This window comes from Panthera leo, chromosome F3, assembly GCF_018350215.1.
Source record: "Panthera leo isolate Ple1 chromosome F3, P.leo_Ple1_pat1.1, whole genome shotgun sequence".
NCBI classification, from domain to species: Eukaryota; Metazoa; Chordata; class Mammalia; order Carnivora; family Felidae; genus Panthera; species Panthera leo.
The window spans coordinates 7,052,100-7,068,251 of record NC_056696.1 but is presented as its reverse complement, the minus strand read 5'-3'; the positions used below and the strand labels follow the sequence as shown (position 1 = coordinate 7,068,251).

At 41.2% G+C, this 16,152-nt stretch overlaps 1 protein-coding gene across 10 annotated transcripts in view; it reads left to right on the top strand.

Annotated features, from left to right (window-relative positions):
• SDCCAG8 (SHH signaling and ciliogenesis regulator SDCCAG8) overlaps positions 1-16,152 on the top strand; it is a 258,511-nt gene that overhangs the window by 184,766 nt on the left and 57,593 nt on the right. Inside the window, exon 17 of one of the 10 annotated variants that reach the window (XM_042926501.1) lies at positions 13,263-13,346. The exons of the other annotated variants lie outside the window; for them this stretch is intronic. Coding sequence (XP_042782435.1) covers positions 13,263-13,272 — 10 coding nt within the window. The 3' untranslated portion in view covers positions 13,273-13,346. Of the gene's footprint in view, positions 1-13,262; positions 13,347-16,152 lie in introns of those variants that run through there. 10 annotated transcript variants of the gene reach the window in all.

Here is a 16,152-nt window from a genome sequence, read left to right as displayed (position 1 = left end):
TGGCCATAGAGACTCAGCTTAGGAGACAGGTCTGGGCTGGCGATGGAAGTCTCCATTGGCCCATCGAGGATATTTGAAACCTTGGGAGTAAATGATGTAGTGGATCGCCTAGAGGGAGAATACAGTAAGAAGGAAAAAGGGCTTGCTGGACCCTAAAGAACATGGGCATTTTCAAAGATAAGGTAGAGGTTGGTAAAAGACTTGAAGACAAGTAACCTGGGAAATAAGTGGAAAGCCAGAAGAGCATGCTGTCATGTGTTCCGAGGGATGCAAGTGCCTCAGGAAAGAGGAGGGCTCGACCAGATGTGCTGAGTGATTGAGTGACTCAAACTGTCCAGTGGACTTGGTGACGTAGACACGGCACTGGTCACACGAACATAAGTATTGTTGGTAGAAGTGTATGGCAACCATATTGGGCTGAAAAGTTAGCGTGAGCTGAAAAACTGATACAGCAAATTTGAGCTGCTTTCTCACGAAGTCTGTCAGCAGAGGAGAGTGGGAAGCATTGAGGAAGCAAGAGAGACAGACCAAACAGCGGGGGACAGGGAAATGGATGAGGAGGGACATTTTAAACAGAGAATTTTTGGTTTTAGGTTGGAGTAGATGTGAATGTATTAAATTCTAATTGTCAAGTTCATTAAAGTTGTGGGGTCAGGAAAGTTACATTTTCCAGGTGGTGATTTGGAATCCCTGGCGTCCACAAAGGCAGTCTAGGGAATTCATGTTAAAGACAGCAATGGCACTTTTTTCTGGTTATGTTTTAAAATAAGTGTGGATTCCCATATTTCACTGCAGAAAATAGAACCACGGGAGACCTCCACAGTGTTTGCAGAGGGAATAAGCTGACAGCCAGTAGAGACCCACTAGGTGTACGCGTGTGCTGCCCTGTGGTCAAGTGTTGTGTTACCAACAATAGCTAGCAATCCTGGGGGCTTTGTCAGTTATACAGGTTTACATAGTTTTATTTCTTTCTTAAGGTAACATGTAGCTTACATTACATACATAAGAGCCATTGACCAAAGGCCTGAAATATAACAAATTAATAATGAGTCTAAAATTGGTAATTCTTCTATAAACTACCTCCAAAATGATCTTTACCAAATCTATTATGTTGTATTTTCCTAATAGAAATTTTATTCCTTGAAAATCAGTGTTAAAAATAGGAAATGGGGATGGGGGGGCGCCTGGGTGGCTCAGTCGGTTAAGCGTCCGACTTTGGCTCAGGTCATAATCTTGTGGTTTGTGAGTTCGAGCCCCATGTCGGGTTCTGTGCTGACAGCTTGGAGCCTGGAGCCTGCTTCAGATTCTGTGTCTTGTTCTCTCTCTGCCCACCCCCCCACCCTACCCGCCCCACCCCCACTCACACTCTGTCTCTCTCTGTCTCAAAAATAAATAAAACGTTAAAAAAAAATAGGTAGGTGCGCCTGGCTGGCTCAGTCAGTAGAGCATATGACTCTTGATCTCGGACTTGTGAGTTCAAGACCCATGTTGGGCCAAGAGCCCAACTTTTTAAAAAAAAAAAAAAAAAAAGAAAAAGAAAGTATTGATTTTTATCTAATCTGACATTTCAATTTTGGGTAATTAAGACTCTTCACTGTTTTCAGCAAAGTACCTGAAAATAGAAGCCTGAAATCTTAATTTATCATTTAAAAGCAAAATAAGACAAAATTTGGCAAATAGAATCCAACAATATTTTATTTTTTTAAACTTTTGTCAGACTTCTATAAGCCTTTTTGAAAAAATGTTTATTTTGAGAGAGAGAGAGAGAGAGAGAAGGGGAGAGGCAAGGAAAGAGGGGAACAGAGGACCCAAAGTGGGCTCCATGTTCACAGCAGAGAGCCCGATGCAGTGCTCAAACTCATGGACTGTAAAATCATTACCTGAGCCAAAGTCAGATGCTTAACTGACTGAGCCACCCTGGCACCCCCAACAATATTTTAAAAGAGTTATACACTACATTAAAGTACGATTTATCATTGAAGTGTGTAAGACTGGTTTAACATTCAAAAATCAGTTAATGTAACCCATCACACAAATGGGCACATGATCATATTAATAGACGCAGAAAAAAGCATTTGAAAAAATCCAACACCCATTCATGATAAAAACTCACAGAAAACTAGAAGTAGAGGGGAACTTCCTCAGCTTGATACAGAACATGTAAAAAAACCTAGTGCTAATATCATACTTAATGGTGAGAAATTTGAAACTTTCCCACAAAGATCAGATATAAGATAAGGATATTCCCTTTCACCCCTCCTTTTCAGCATCACACTGGAAGTTCTAGCTAATGTAGTAAGACAAAAAAGGAAATAAAAGGCATAAAAACTGGGAAGGATGACAGAAAACGTCTTTGTAGATGACGTGACATCTATGTAGAAAATATGAATGAATCAACAAAAAATTATTGGAACTAATAAGCAGTTATAACAAGGTTGCAGGATATGAGGTTAATATATGAAAATTAATCACTTTTCTAAATACCAGCAATGAACAACTGGAATTTGAAATTAAAAATTCAACACCATTTATATTAACAATTAGAAATTAAGTACTTAGGTATAACTCTTACAAAATATGTACGAGATTTATATGAGGAAAACTACAAAGCTCTGATGAATGAAATCAAAGAATTAATAAAGGGAGAGATATTCCATGTTCATAGATAAGAAAAGTCAATATTGTCAAGATGTCAGTTTTTCCCAACCTGACCTATAGATTTAATGTAATCCCAATTAAAATTTCAGTGATTATGTGGGTAGTGGCAAACTACTTCTGAAGTTTATATGGACTGACAAAAGATCCAGAATAGCCAAGACAATTTCAATATAGTGAAAGAGAGGAGCAAAGTTCGAGGACTGACTCTATCTGACATCCGACTTACTGTAGTAATCAAGACAGTGTAGTCTTTGAGAAGGAATGGACAAATACATCCATGGAACGGGACAGAGAGAACTAGGCTCAAATTATATAGTCAAATGATCTTTGATGAAGGAGCAAAGACAATACGACGGAGCGAAGATAGTTTATTCAACAAATGGTGCTGGGATACGTGGACATCCACGTGCAAAAAAAAAAAGAAAAAAGAAAATAGTAAATCGAGTCACAGGTCTTACACCTTACACAAAAATTAACTCAAAATGGATCACAGACCAAAATATTAAATTCAGAACTTTGAAACTCCTAGAAGATAACCCAGACGACCTTGGGAATGGTGATGACATTTTTAGACACAGAACCAAAGGCGTGATCCAGGAAAGAAGTAATTGATAAGATGGACTTCATTTAAGTGTAAAACTTCTGCTTTGAGAAACATGATGTCAAGAGAATGAGAAGAGACAAGCCACAGCCTGGAAGAAAATATCCCGTATCTGATAAAGGATTATTGTCCAAAATACTCAAAGAACGCTTAAAACTCAACAGTAAGAAAACAAACAATCCAATTAAAAAATGGGCCAAAGACCTCAGCAGACACCCCACTAAAGAAGAGATACAGATGGCAAATATGAAAAATGCTCCAAATCATATGTCCTCAGGGAAGCGCAAATTAAAACTACAGTGAGGTACCACTACATACCTGTTAGAATGCTCAAAATCCAGAACACCGACACCATCAAATGCTAGCAAGGATGTGGAGCAGTAGGAACTCTCATTCACTGCTGATGGGAATGCAAAATGGAAGACAGTTCGGCAAATTCTTACCAAACTGAATGTGTGGTGCAGCAGTCATGCTTTTTGGTATTTGCCCAAAGAAGTTGAAAACTTGTATCTACCCAAGAACCTATACAGAGATGTCTATAAGAGGCTTTACTCATAATTGTCAAAACTGGGAAACAAGTAGGATATCCTTCAGTAGGTGCATGGATAAAGTGTGGAACGAGCAAGACAGTGGAATGTTACACAGCATTATAAAGAAATGAGCTATCAGGCCTTGAAAATACATGGAGGAACCTTAAATGTTTATTGCTAAGTGAAAGAAGCCAGTCTGAAAAGGCTATGTGTTGCATGATTCCAACTGTATAACATTTTGGAAAAGACAAAATGACAGAGGCAGTAAAAAGATCAGTGGTTGCCATGGGTACCAGTGGGGAGGAGAACATAGGATCTCTAGGGTGGTGAAAATACTCTGGATGATACCCTAATAGTGTCTGCATGTCTACATGTCATTCCACATTTGTCTCAACCCATAAAATGAAGAACACCAAGAATGAACCTAATGTAAACCGTGGACTTGGGGTGATTGTGATATGTCAATGTCCATTCATCAGTTGTAACAAATGTGCTGCTCTCTGGGGATGCTGATAGTGGCTGGTGGTCTACACATGTGTGGGGAGGGGAGGGTATGTGAAAAGTTTCTGTGCCTTCCCCTCAGTTTTGCTGTGAGTCTTAAATTACTCTCAAAAAAAAAAAAAAAAAAGACAATAGACAAATGAAGCAATAAGAGTAACAGTTGAATTTTACATTAAAAAAAAACAAGAATCCTCAAAAATATCATGTAGCTATTTTTGTAGGTTTTTGATTCTTATACATCAATTTAATTTAAAATCTACATTTTAGAGAACACTTTGTTCCTAAAACGTATTATTTACTGGCCAATTGTGCCTTTTTGCTTATGTAATTAATTCATTAAGAATTTAATTTATGTAAATGAAATAGCTGGTATTATTTGTTACATAGGAAAATTATATAAAAAAATTTTTTTAACATTCATTTATTTTTGAGAGACAGAGAGCACAAGCAGGGGAGGGGCAGAGAGAGAGGGAGACACAGAATCTGAAGCAGACTCCAGGCTCCGAGCTGTCAGCACAGAGCCCGATGTGGGGCTTGAACCCACAAATTGTAAGATCATGACCTAAACCGAAGTCAGATGCTTAACCGACTGAGCCACCCAGGTGCCCCAGAAAATTACTTTATTTTATTTTTTTATTTTTTAAAATTTACACCTAAATTAGCATATAGTGCAACAATGATTTCAGGAGTAGATTCCTTAGTGTCCCTTACCCATTTGGCCCATCCCCCCTCCCACAACCCCTCAAGTAACCCTCTGTTTGTTCTCCATATTTATGAGTCACTTCTGTTTTGTCCCCCTCCCTGTTTTTATATTATTTTTGTTTCTCTTCCCTTACGTTCATCTCTTTTGTCTCTTAAAATCCTCATATGAGTGAAGTGATACGATTTTTGTCTTTCACTGACTGACTAATTTTACTTAGCATAATATCCTCCAGTTCCATCCAGGTAGTTGCAAATGGCAAGATTTCATTCTTTTTGATTGCCAAGTAATACTCCATTGCATATACATATACCACATTTTCTTTATCCATTCATCCATCGATGGACATTTGGCTATTGTTGATAGTGCTGCTATCAACATGGGGGTGCACGTGTCCCTTCCAAACAGCACACCTGTATCCCGTGGATAAATGCCAAGTAGTGCAATTGCTGGGTCGTAGGGTAGTTCTATTTTTAGTTTTTTGAGGAACCTCCATACTGTTTTCCAGAGTGGCTACACCAGCTTGCATTCCCAGAAAATTACTTTTATTTAACTTTTTATTTTGAAAAAATTTGACCTACAGAAAAGTTGAGACTTCCTGTATGTCCTTCACCCCAGCCACCCCCAAATGTAAGCATCTGAAATAACCACGGTTCAGTTATCTGACCCAGAAAATTAGCACTGATGCAATCGTAGGAACTAATCTCTAGACCTTATTAGAATGTCACTAGTTTTTCCCCTAATATTCCAGTTCTGGTCGAAGATTCTATGTTGCATGTAGTTCTCTTTAGTAGTCTCTCTCTCTCTCTCTCTTTTTTTTTTTTTTAATGTTTTTTGCTTTTGAGAGAGAGAGAGAGAGAGAGAGAGAGAGAGAGAGAGAGACAGTGCAAGCAGGGGAGGGGCAGAGAGCCAGGGAGACACAGAACTGAAGCAGGCTCCAGGCTCCAGCTGTCAGCACAGAGCCCGAAGCGGGGCTCGAACCCACGAACTGCAAGATTATGACCTGAGCCGAAGTCAGATGCTTAACTGACTGAGCCGCCCAGGTGCCCCTCTTTAGTAGTCTTTAGACACTTAATAATTTCTCTCGTGTGGAGAAACCTGATCTGTGATAGTGCCTATCTGATCTGTGGAGTGGCTGTCAGTGTGGGTTTGTCTGAGGCTGAGGTCGGGCATTTTTGGCATGAATCCCACAGGGTTGTGTCCTCAGTGCATCATGTTGAGGGGAACGAGCCGTCACCGTGTCCTGCCACTGGTGGTGTGGACTTTGGTCACTTGGTCGAGATAGTGTCTGCCAGATCTCTCCGCTCAAGAGAAATCATTAAGCATCTTGTGGGGAGATAGGTAGAGACCATGCAAATCCATTTCTCATCATATTTTTTAATAGGTGATGTTTCTTAGGACATTTTCAGGTTCAGGAAAATTACTTTAAAAATAAGCCTTATATTATATTAAAAAGTTTTAATGTATACCTATTCCAAATACAATTTATTACTTTAAAAATCCCTCTTAATCATACCATATAAAAACTATGAAATCATTTCACTGATTCCTAAGGGGGTTCACAAAAGTATGTATTTCTGGAAGGGGTTTGAGAATCCGATGAATTTGGAGATTTCCAGGACACCAAGCTCTAGCCAGGATTAATCCTGGACCAGGAGTGGGTCACCTCTTGCATTGCGCAGAGGTGGCTCAGAGAAGGATATGAGCTTATGAATGTGGCTTCCCAGATAGGGTCCTGGTAAAGTGAGCTGAGGCCAGAATTGGCTTATTCTCTGTTTATCGGGCATCTACTTAGTCCCAGTCACCACTCAAGGCTAGGGGGTACAGAGGTGAAAAGGGTCTACCCCCTCTGCCTCTCTCCCCTGGTTGCAGGCTCCCTCTGTTTGGGCTGATGGGGGGCAGGGAGCTCCAGAGTGACATCACAGACCATCTCCTGGGAGGTCCCTCCTGCTGTTCTCATGTCTCCAGGAGCTCCACAGGCAAGAAGAAGGGGTATCCCACGGGACTCACCTCCATTGGCAGCCTGGGCAAGAGTCGGTTGTCCTGGAGTGTTTGTTTGATCTCTTGTTCTGACTTGTGTAAATCAGAAGTCCATTGATGTTGGCTTTGGGTCTATAGTCATACAGCTTTTCCTGTCCCTGAGGAAATGTTTTGAGTTGATCTTCCCTCATTTAGAAGACTAATCAACTTACAAACTGAAGTGCCCTGGGTCATGATGGCAGAAGATTGACCCAACATCATAGGACCATTCTGCAGTTCTCAGGGGCAGTTTAAAATCTATTACACGGAAGATTTAGTTTTTATAATCAAAACAATTTATTGAGAATGCTAACGCAATATTCCACTGGCTTCCGCGCCTTGCCAATCTCCCAGGACCCCACACAAACTCAGGTAGTTTGACTTCCGATGATCTGGGGGTGCACGGCCTGCAGTTACCGATGTCTCATTAGTGTTGCCCTGAGGTCATCTGGGTTTTTAATGCTGCTGTTCTTGCTTTCACTTGTAAAATGCTCTTCATTTAGCTTCATGGTAATTAATTCCATTTGTCCTGGGTTGTTTTGTTAACCTCCCAGGGTTCCATATTGCGTTCTTGCTCCAGCAATGTATTGTCTTCTCCATAACTGTGTTTCAAGTCCTATATGAATTGTAATTCAGAGTGAATTGTCTGCATCTCTCTTGCTAAAGCAAATGTATGTATAATCCCCACCTCCCATCTCCTCCCACCCTCACCAATTTGCTGTAGAGAGGCACTGCTTTGGCGATGTGCTGCTTGGGAATCTGTATTTTTTGGGTAACTGACAACATACTGTTAAAAGTAAATTAACATAACTCCTGTGTTATTTTAGATTTATTTATATACCATTATTTTGTAATATAAAATTATAGAAGATGATAAGTAATCCATATGGTGCTGAGAAAGAAGCTGCATCCTGTTTATTTTGAAATGTTTCTTGGGTATCTCTAGCCTTCATGTTGCTGGACCATGGAGATGTGGGGAATTAGGTAGGCTGCCTCCCTAGAGGGTCTAAGGACAAACGATCTGAGAGTATTGTGTAGAGGAAAGGAGGAAGCTACGAAAACCAGGAACAACTTAGAAAACTTGACCCTTTCCCCCCAAATTATACCAAAATTATGAGCCAGTTGGGGTTAGCCAGCAATCACTTTAAAATCCAATTATTCCATGTATTATTGACAAGTCCCTAAGAGGGCTGGAAGCCAGGTTCGATTATATTTTAATGGGAAGACCTGAAGTCAGATTGCTTTCCTCCCAATAACAGAGGAGGTTGTAACTCCAGGAATTAGAATTCTGATCCGGGAGTGGATAATACGTTATTTAGAGCAGCCTGTCTAGACACTACAATTGGAAGAAGGCAGGCACTGTCATAGCTGATCACCTGAGAATAGATGAAATGGAAAGATACCCAACAAAACAGAGTAAGGAAGATGCCACAGACATTTTAATATAATTCACACGTCTTTCTAGAATAGGCCCAATACCCAAGAAAAGGGGGAAAAAAGCCTCCCTTTCATTTATTCATGAAATATTTTTTGAGTGCTTATCATATAGCACTGATATGTTTGGATAAATCACTCGACAAGCAGACAGATATCCCTGCCCTTCTGGAACTTATATTTTTTAAGCTGCCTTCAGGTTCTAGTCCTCTGCTTGGAAGACCTAAAACGGGAAGTAAAGAGACAGGTGTATGGTAGTTAAGAGCATGCATCCAAGTACCAGACCCTGTGGGTTTTTCTTGTTTGCCACTTCTAGCCATGTGGTCATGAGCAAATTCCTGAAATCTTACTTTTCATTATCCTCACTCCCTCACTTCCTTCATCTGAAAAATGCAACCTTATAGGAATGTGATCGTTGCCTAAAATAATCCATGAAAAGTCTTTAGAATGGTGCCTGGCACAGACTTAATGCTCAACAAATGTTTCACACTATTATTCATTCAATATCCTCTGTTCAACATACTTATCAGCCCATTAACACACGCCAGGCTCTCTTCCAGATTCTGGGGATGGGGATGGAACAAGAACTCCAGAGGCTAACATTCTAGAAGGTAGTTTATTTACATTATGGGTTAAATTGGCTCTCATGAGCTAGTCTGTGAAATAAAATACCATGTTTACGTAAATATTGTTTCTATGGGGAAATCCCTTCTGAATCTCCAACAACTGGTTTATGGAGAAAAATCTTGGACCATACCTGGGATATGTCTAAGGTTTTCTAAGTGAGAGTATATGAATGTGTGTGTGTTTATGTGTATACGTGCTCCATTCAGTGGTGGAAGTGTTCAGTATGAGCCCCAAATAAAATTTCAAGAGGGATACTTGTTTTAAAAAGTCATATTTTCAGCATAGTTGGGAGGAGGACAAACAGACAAACAAACAACCAAACAAAAAACTAACAGATTTTAACTTCTATTCCTGGGAAGGAAATTGTTACAACGTTTAAAAATTTAAAAATAAAAACTCTAAGAACATAAAGTAGTAGGAAATAAATAGTGCCATTTTGGAGACAAATATTTTAGCAAACCAACCATTATAAGCCAGTTATAATATTTTTATAATGTTTATTATATTATATTTTTTCACAATTAAATCTGGATACTGAAAAATATTCAATTAAAAGTAAGTACTAAACATATGTTCAAATTGTACAAAGAACCACTAGAGGTTATGTGCACTGAACACTCTTTGGACAGAGCCTTTGCTAGAAAGAGCAGGCAAATTTCTGTTCTGACATTACAGGACAAAAAGTGTATTTCCATGCTTAAAATCCCTACGCATTTCTTCCAACGTAAACCGCTTTGAGTAAGCTCACTCTTTAGAGCCAAATTTCTCTCTCTGGTTTTATTGTTTAGGTAGACTGAGAACTTCTCATGAGCGTTTTCATTACCTTAACGCTTATGATTTAAAAGTTAATTTAGTGCTGGAGTGCCTGGTGGCTCAGTCAGTTAAGCGTCTGACTCTTGATTTCAGCTCAGGTCATGATCTCATGGTTTGTGAGTTCAAGCCCCACATCGGGCTTTGCACTGACAGTGTGGAGCCTGCTTGGGATTCTCTCTCTCTCTGTCTCTCTCTCTCTTTCTCTCTCTTTCTCTCCCCCCCCCTCCCCTCCTGTGTGCTCTGCCTCTTAAAATAAATAAATAAACTTAAAATTTTTTTTAATAAACAAAATTTAATTTTGTGCTTTTAAGTTAAGTAGGATCTATTTTTAATATCAGTAGTCATGTTTGTTGCTTTGCTGTGAACTAGAATTTTAAACATTGCATGTTAAATATGAAAACCTGTACTAGATTGTCTGGCTTGAGCTCTATTTTATATCTTCTGGCGTATTAATATATCCTTATATTTAGTAACATTTATTAATCATTGAGCATACAAAAGCAAAAAGCCATCATCTCTACCCTTAAGGAGTTTCCAGACCCACAAGGGAAGCACACGGTAATCCCAGTGGAATAATCTACTCTAAAACGATTAACCCAGGGTGCTCTGTGAGCACGTCAGACTGACACCTTACCCAGGTTTGGAGGGACAGGGTACAGTTCTTTAGAGAAACAGTCCCTGACTGAATCCTGGAAAGAAGTAGAAGTAATCTTAACAGACAAAAAGGAGTACGTGTGTGAAGGTCCTGGGGGTCAAGGAGAACATGGTCTCTTCAAGAACTGACACCATGGCTTTAAAATCTAAAGGGAGAATGAATAGTAGATGAGGTGGAGGAAGTAGGCAGAGGGGTCAGGTCTTCCCATCCTCTCCCTGTCTCTCCTTCTTCTGGACCTCTGCTTACACATTGGTTAGACCATCTGATCGTGGCCCGTAGCTCTTGGGTATACCATTCTAGACTCTCTCCCCCATCTTTGTATTTCACTTGGGATCATTTCTGTTGGCCAGTCTTCAAACTTAATGATTTTCTCACTCTGTTGAGTTCCTTCTGCCAATAGGCCCATCACATGTATTCTTTATTTCTGATGCTTTTTTGTTTGTTCGTTTTTATTTCTAGCCTTTCTATTAGACTGTCATCATGGCTTACGATGGGGATGGGGCTGGGATGGACTTCATAGGAAGGCTTCCACAGGGTCAGCTCCTTTGTATGCTGGAGCTGATTATTAAATTTTTAGAAATGTGTGAGGCATTTGACATCATGTTGGTAGTTTTATTTTTTTAATATTTTAGTTATTTTTGAGAGAGAATGTGAGTAGGGGAGGAGCAGAGAAACAGGGGGACAGAGGATCCAAAGTGGGTTCTGTGCTGACAGCAGCAAGCCTGATGTGGGGCTTGAACACATGAACCGTGAGATCATGACCTGACCTGAAGTTAGACACTCAGCCGACTGAGCCACCCAGGTGCCCCCATGTTGGTAGTTTTAAATTGGCCATGGCAGAAGGATTCACATCACAGAAATCGGCAGACATGAAAGAGGACCTCTTCTCTCTCCCCATCCCCACCACCCCTGAGAGCTGCATTTCAGACATTTGTTATCACACCATGATGGATTTGCTTCTACCCCTCCCTCAGTAACTATCTATTCCTTGGTCCCTGTGCACAACGTTTCCACCCATCTTCCGGGGGAAGATAGCTTTTACCTCTCACCTTCCCCCAGGACCTTTCCTCAGGTTTCTTACCCCTCATCCAGAAGCTTGAGGCTTTTGCTTTGTATGACAAAAGAGTCTAGTTAGGGGGCAAGATTTTGTGTTTGTGCCCCAACTGGAGATGTACAAGGGGAGCTCTGTGGTCTCCTCTCCTGCCCCCCATCTTTCTTGTGAGCATCCAATGGAAGGAAGCCTGTGGAGAGGTCCTTGAGAATGAGTGCAAATCCCTTTTACCCTCCTGTGTCTGGGACTCATGGGGATTCTAGACTGTTAAAGAGGCCATACTCTAAGAGTCCATTAAAATCTTCACCTGCTTTCCTCTTACCTACATTTATTGTGGCCACTGCTCTTTCCCAGTCTCTTCCAAAGATAAAAAAGCTCAAAAGTTTCTGTCTCTCCTCAGAGCGGCATATCACCTTTTGGAATTGAGTTCGTGTGGTTGTCTAGTGACCTCAGCCCTGGTTGGCTCAAGAAAAGTTATGGTTTTATTGATTATCTAACTTTTTCCTCATTGTTAGGGCAGATCTGGAAGAGTCTTTCTCTTGAATCATGTAAAAATGCCTGGAGTTTATCCTGAGCACTGTTGAAGGATTTTACATCGGGAAAGACTGTCTGTGATGTCAACTTTTTGAATACGGTGATGTTTGTCTCACACTTGCAAAGCCAGAGTGTCCCCGTGAGCACTTTCTGCTCAGCATTTCATATCCTTAATTTTGTACCTTGTTTCTATTGCCTGAGTTCATAGATTGTTTTTGCTAGTATTTTTCTTGCATTATGAGACGATTTCCATTTCTATGACTTATTCCTCTGGTGTGTATTTCTATCTGTTTTTAGATATATTAATTAACCAAGTGCGTGATATCAGTGAAGATTTTGCCAATCCCTTCATTTCCATTGTTTTCAAACCTAAGCAAGAATTAAGGGCAGATGTTTCCTTGCTGCTATCCCAGGAGAATGAGTGAGGGAAAGGAAGGTGAGGCATGGAAGAATGGAGAACAATGTAAGACGATGTATTATCATATTGGTGACTGTTTCATGATAAACCACAAAGACACAACCATACAGATGCTTCTGGACAAACCTGTTACAAAGAAATTGCCTCCCAATAGCCCACTGGAGGGAGGAAAAGAGAGCGAGGTTTATCTGTCCAGGTTCTGTCTCATGTCTCCCGTGGGTCCAGAATTTTCCCCATGGGAGATAATTCACCTGCACTTTGGACTAAATTAACCAGTCCTTTTAGAGCTACCTCAGAAGCCAGATCCTAAATTCTAGGGTTTGACATGGCATTTGACTCTGAGTGGCAGGAGGAGCCCATGACTTGAGATGTGGGCAGTGTGCCTCAGTGGCAGACCAAGATGGCCACCATGGGACCAATGGGCTTGAGGGCAGCAGCGAGGTACTGAGAGCCCAGGAGAAGGTGGCACCAAGAGACGCTGATTGATACACCTGTCAGGGGTAATGATATTACATAGTGTCAGCCTCAAGGCCAGCCCTTGAGAGAGACTTCATTATGTGCATTCCCTGTACCCTCTGCTGCTGCTTCTCTTCCAGACCGATCCATGACCTTTCACCGACTATGCTCATTCCTGCAAATGTGTCTTTGGTTAGGTGTCTTTCATTTTCTTTTCTTCACTTCTCCTCCTGGAATCTCTACCTTGGCTTCTTTTCCTTTCCAGGCAAGCCTGAGTGCCGTACTCTCTGGATGCCTGAGACTCTTCCTCAGGACAAGCTCCGTGACATACCACACCCAGAGACTGCTACTCCATTCCTCCGGGACCCTACAGCAGTCAGTAGTTATTTCTATTTTTCTTATTCCTTCATTTTTTCTTCATTAATTTGCAAGCTTACTGCAAATAGGTTTCCTGTCTTCTGTAGAAACAACAAATTATCATAAGGAAAGAACAGTGGTTAGGGAGCAGAAGCTCAGGGTTTATGTCACCTGCCAACATAGGATTTTGGACAGGCTTAAGTAAGCTCTTTGAGCCTTAATTTCCTTATCCGTGAAATGGGGATTAAAGACCATGTAAAATAATTATGAGGATCAAATCAGATCCTAGGTATGAAAACTGGGGGAGGGGGAAACTCTGCACTATATAAATATAGCATTATTATGAGATCAGCTGTCTTACAGTCATGGTGTCATGGAATCCCAGTGCGTCTTAGGCAGTTGGGACTTGGTGATCTCTGACACAAGACCGTAGTTTTGTAATTAAAGCAGCAGAGAGGCCATATGGAATGCAACTATTAGATCAGTACTATTAAGATAGTATTCTTGTCTTCTGTGTTTTAGAGGGGCAAACTGAGACTCCTAAAGGTTATGTGACTTACCATGGTCACCATTGTCACTTAGCTAATGCATAGTGGTAGGGCCGATCTAGAAATGCAGGGCCATCCAACACCAGAGTTCATACTGCAGTACCTCTGCAAGGGTCCCCCGCCAGCCAGCATCTGAGCTAGGGCTGGTCCCCAGGACCCCGGAGTCCTGAGCTGTGAAGCTCCCTGGCAGATTTCCCCATTCCAACCTGTGAGTGACAGTGTGACATCTAAAAGTCAAATTCTTTGCTAGGGGCTCTTCAGGCTGATGTGCCTAGAGCCCCCCCCCCCCACCCCCCACCTGTTACAGCAAGACTAAATGAGTTTTTGAAAAGATTTTTTAATTACCAGTGGAGCATATGGTGCATAGTGGTTAAGAACATGCAGTTTCTGAAGCCTTCTGCCTGGGTTCTAATCCCAGCCCCATTGCTGAACAGGCTGTCACTCCTCTTGGGCAAGGCACTCCTCTCTCAGTGACTCAGTGTCCTCATCCATAAAAGGAGGGGAGAATGTATCCCCCACCGCTCCCTGCCTTGGGTTGTTCTGAGACTGACAGGAGCTTCAGGTCTGCTACTGCAATGTATGTTTTTGTTAAAGAAAATAATTCATTCTTGGGTCTTATTTTGCAATCCCAATTAAATAGTAGGCCATCGCTAACTAAAAAATAAATCAAAGGAAAAGAAAAACCCAAAATAGCAGGCTTCTCTTGAACACTAGCTGGGCTCTGCTGATGAGATGGCCGAACCTTCCATTTTCTCAGGAGATACTCAGTTTTAGGCTGCTTTTTGTGGGGTTATGTTCCGAGGCAGACCTGGCTGAGGCAGGGTGGTTTATCTGCTGGTCGGAGAGCTCACAGGGCAGTCTCAGGAAGAGCTGGAGCCTCAGCCTGGCAGGCAGGACTCGTGCATTTGCAAGCCGGGCGCCCAGCCCCTTGGGCACCAGGCTTTTGTGCTCTTTTAGCTCTGATGTTGCACAAAAGATTGCAATCTAGAATCAATCGAACATGATGAATGGACTCCTTTGTGGGATTCCATGTTGTTTTTAACATTTCTTTGGTAATTTTGAACAAAATAACTTCGGAAGTGATTACACAAGGAACAATGTCTTTAGACCCTTTAAAGCGTTTTCCTTTGTTTAGTTGAACATGTACATTTAGGGGGTAAAGCAAGTTCGTGCATTGTTCTCGCCATGCATAACATGCAGACTGCTCGCTGGTGGTGGAAATGTAACAGATTTAAAGAGCATGTTTGGTTTTCTGATAATATCCTGATGATATACGGTGATTTTCTGGGCCTTTGTTTTCCAGAAATTAATTGGTTAAAAAAATTGTTACTCTCCTTGAAATGTTTGTGTGTGTATGAACATGATAAGCAGAACCATTTTCTCCTTATCATCCATGAAAAGTATGTGACAGTTTAAAAAGCAGGTATTTTAAAGTTTATTTATTTTGAGAGAGAGAGAGAGAGTGAGAAAATATCCCAAGCAGACTCCATACTGTCAGGAGCCCAACATAGGGCTTGAGCCCACAAACCATGAAATCATGACCTGAGCTGAAATCCAGAGTCGAATGCTTCATTGACTGAGCACCCAGTAAGGAGTGGGATTTTAAAGGCATTTTGTAGAAATATAGAAAAGCAGCATGAAAGTGACTTTTGAGTCACTCTCTTGCACTAAATGCAAATTGTTAGTGTTTATACGCTAGACGAGAGAGAAAGTAGACATCCATCCAGCTGATGCATTGCCTACTCTAGCTGCTAAGTGGAGCTCACCCAGCCCTCTGCAAATGTGGGCATGGGAGAAAGGATGGGTGTTAAAGATGCCAAACGTGTGGTTCACACGGGGCTGCTTTCCCGCCAGTGAGGGCTACTCACCTGCCCCTTCCCTACCTTCCCCTTGTTTGTCTGGGACTCCCCTCATTTTTACATTATTTTTCCTCTCTCCTGGTTCAGTTGCTTTGCCGCGGCTCTTCATACACATGCAGTGAAATGGTGTGCCCTGGGTGTGGCATTTTATTGGAATCCATACTGTTAGGGTGTATTTTCCAAAATTTGAGACAGCTAATCATGAAACAGGGAATTTTAATCAACCATCCAGTGGCCAGGAAACTCTGTGTCCTTAAAAAAAAAAGTTATAGGAAATGTGAACATTGAACTATCTTAACATTGAGGTTGCTCTTTCTGGGCTCAGTTATAAAAAGAAATGCCTTATATTCAGCTTAATTCTTTACCATCATAGAAATTTTAGCATCATAGA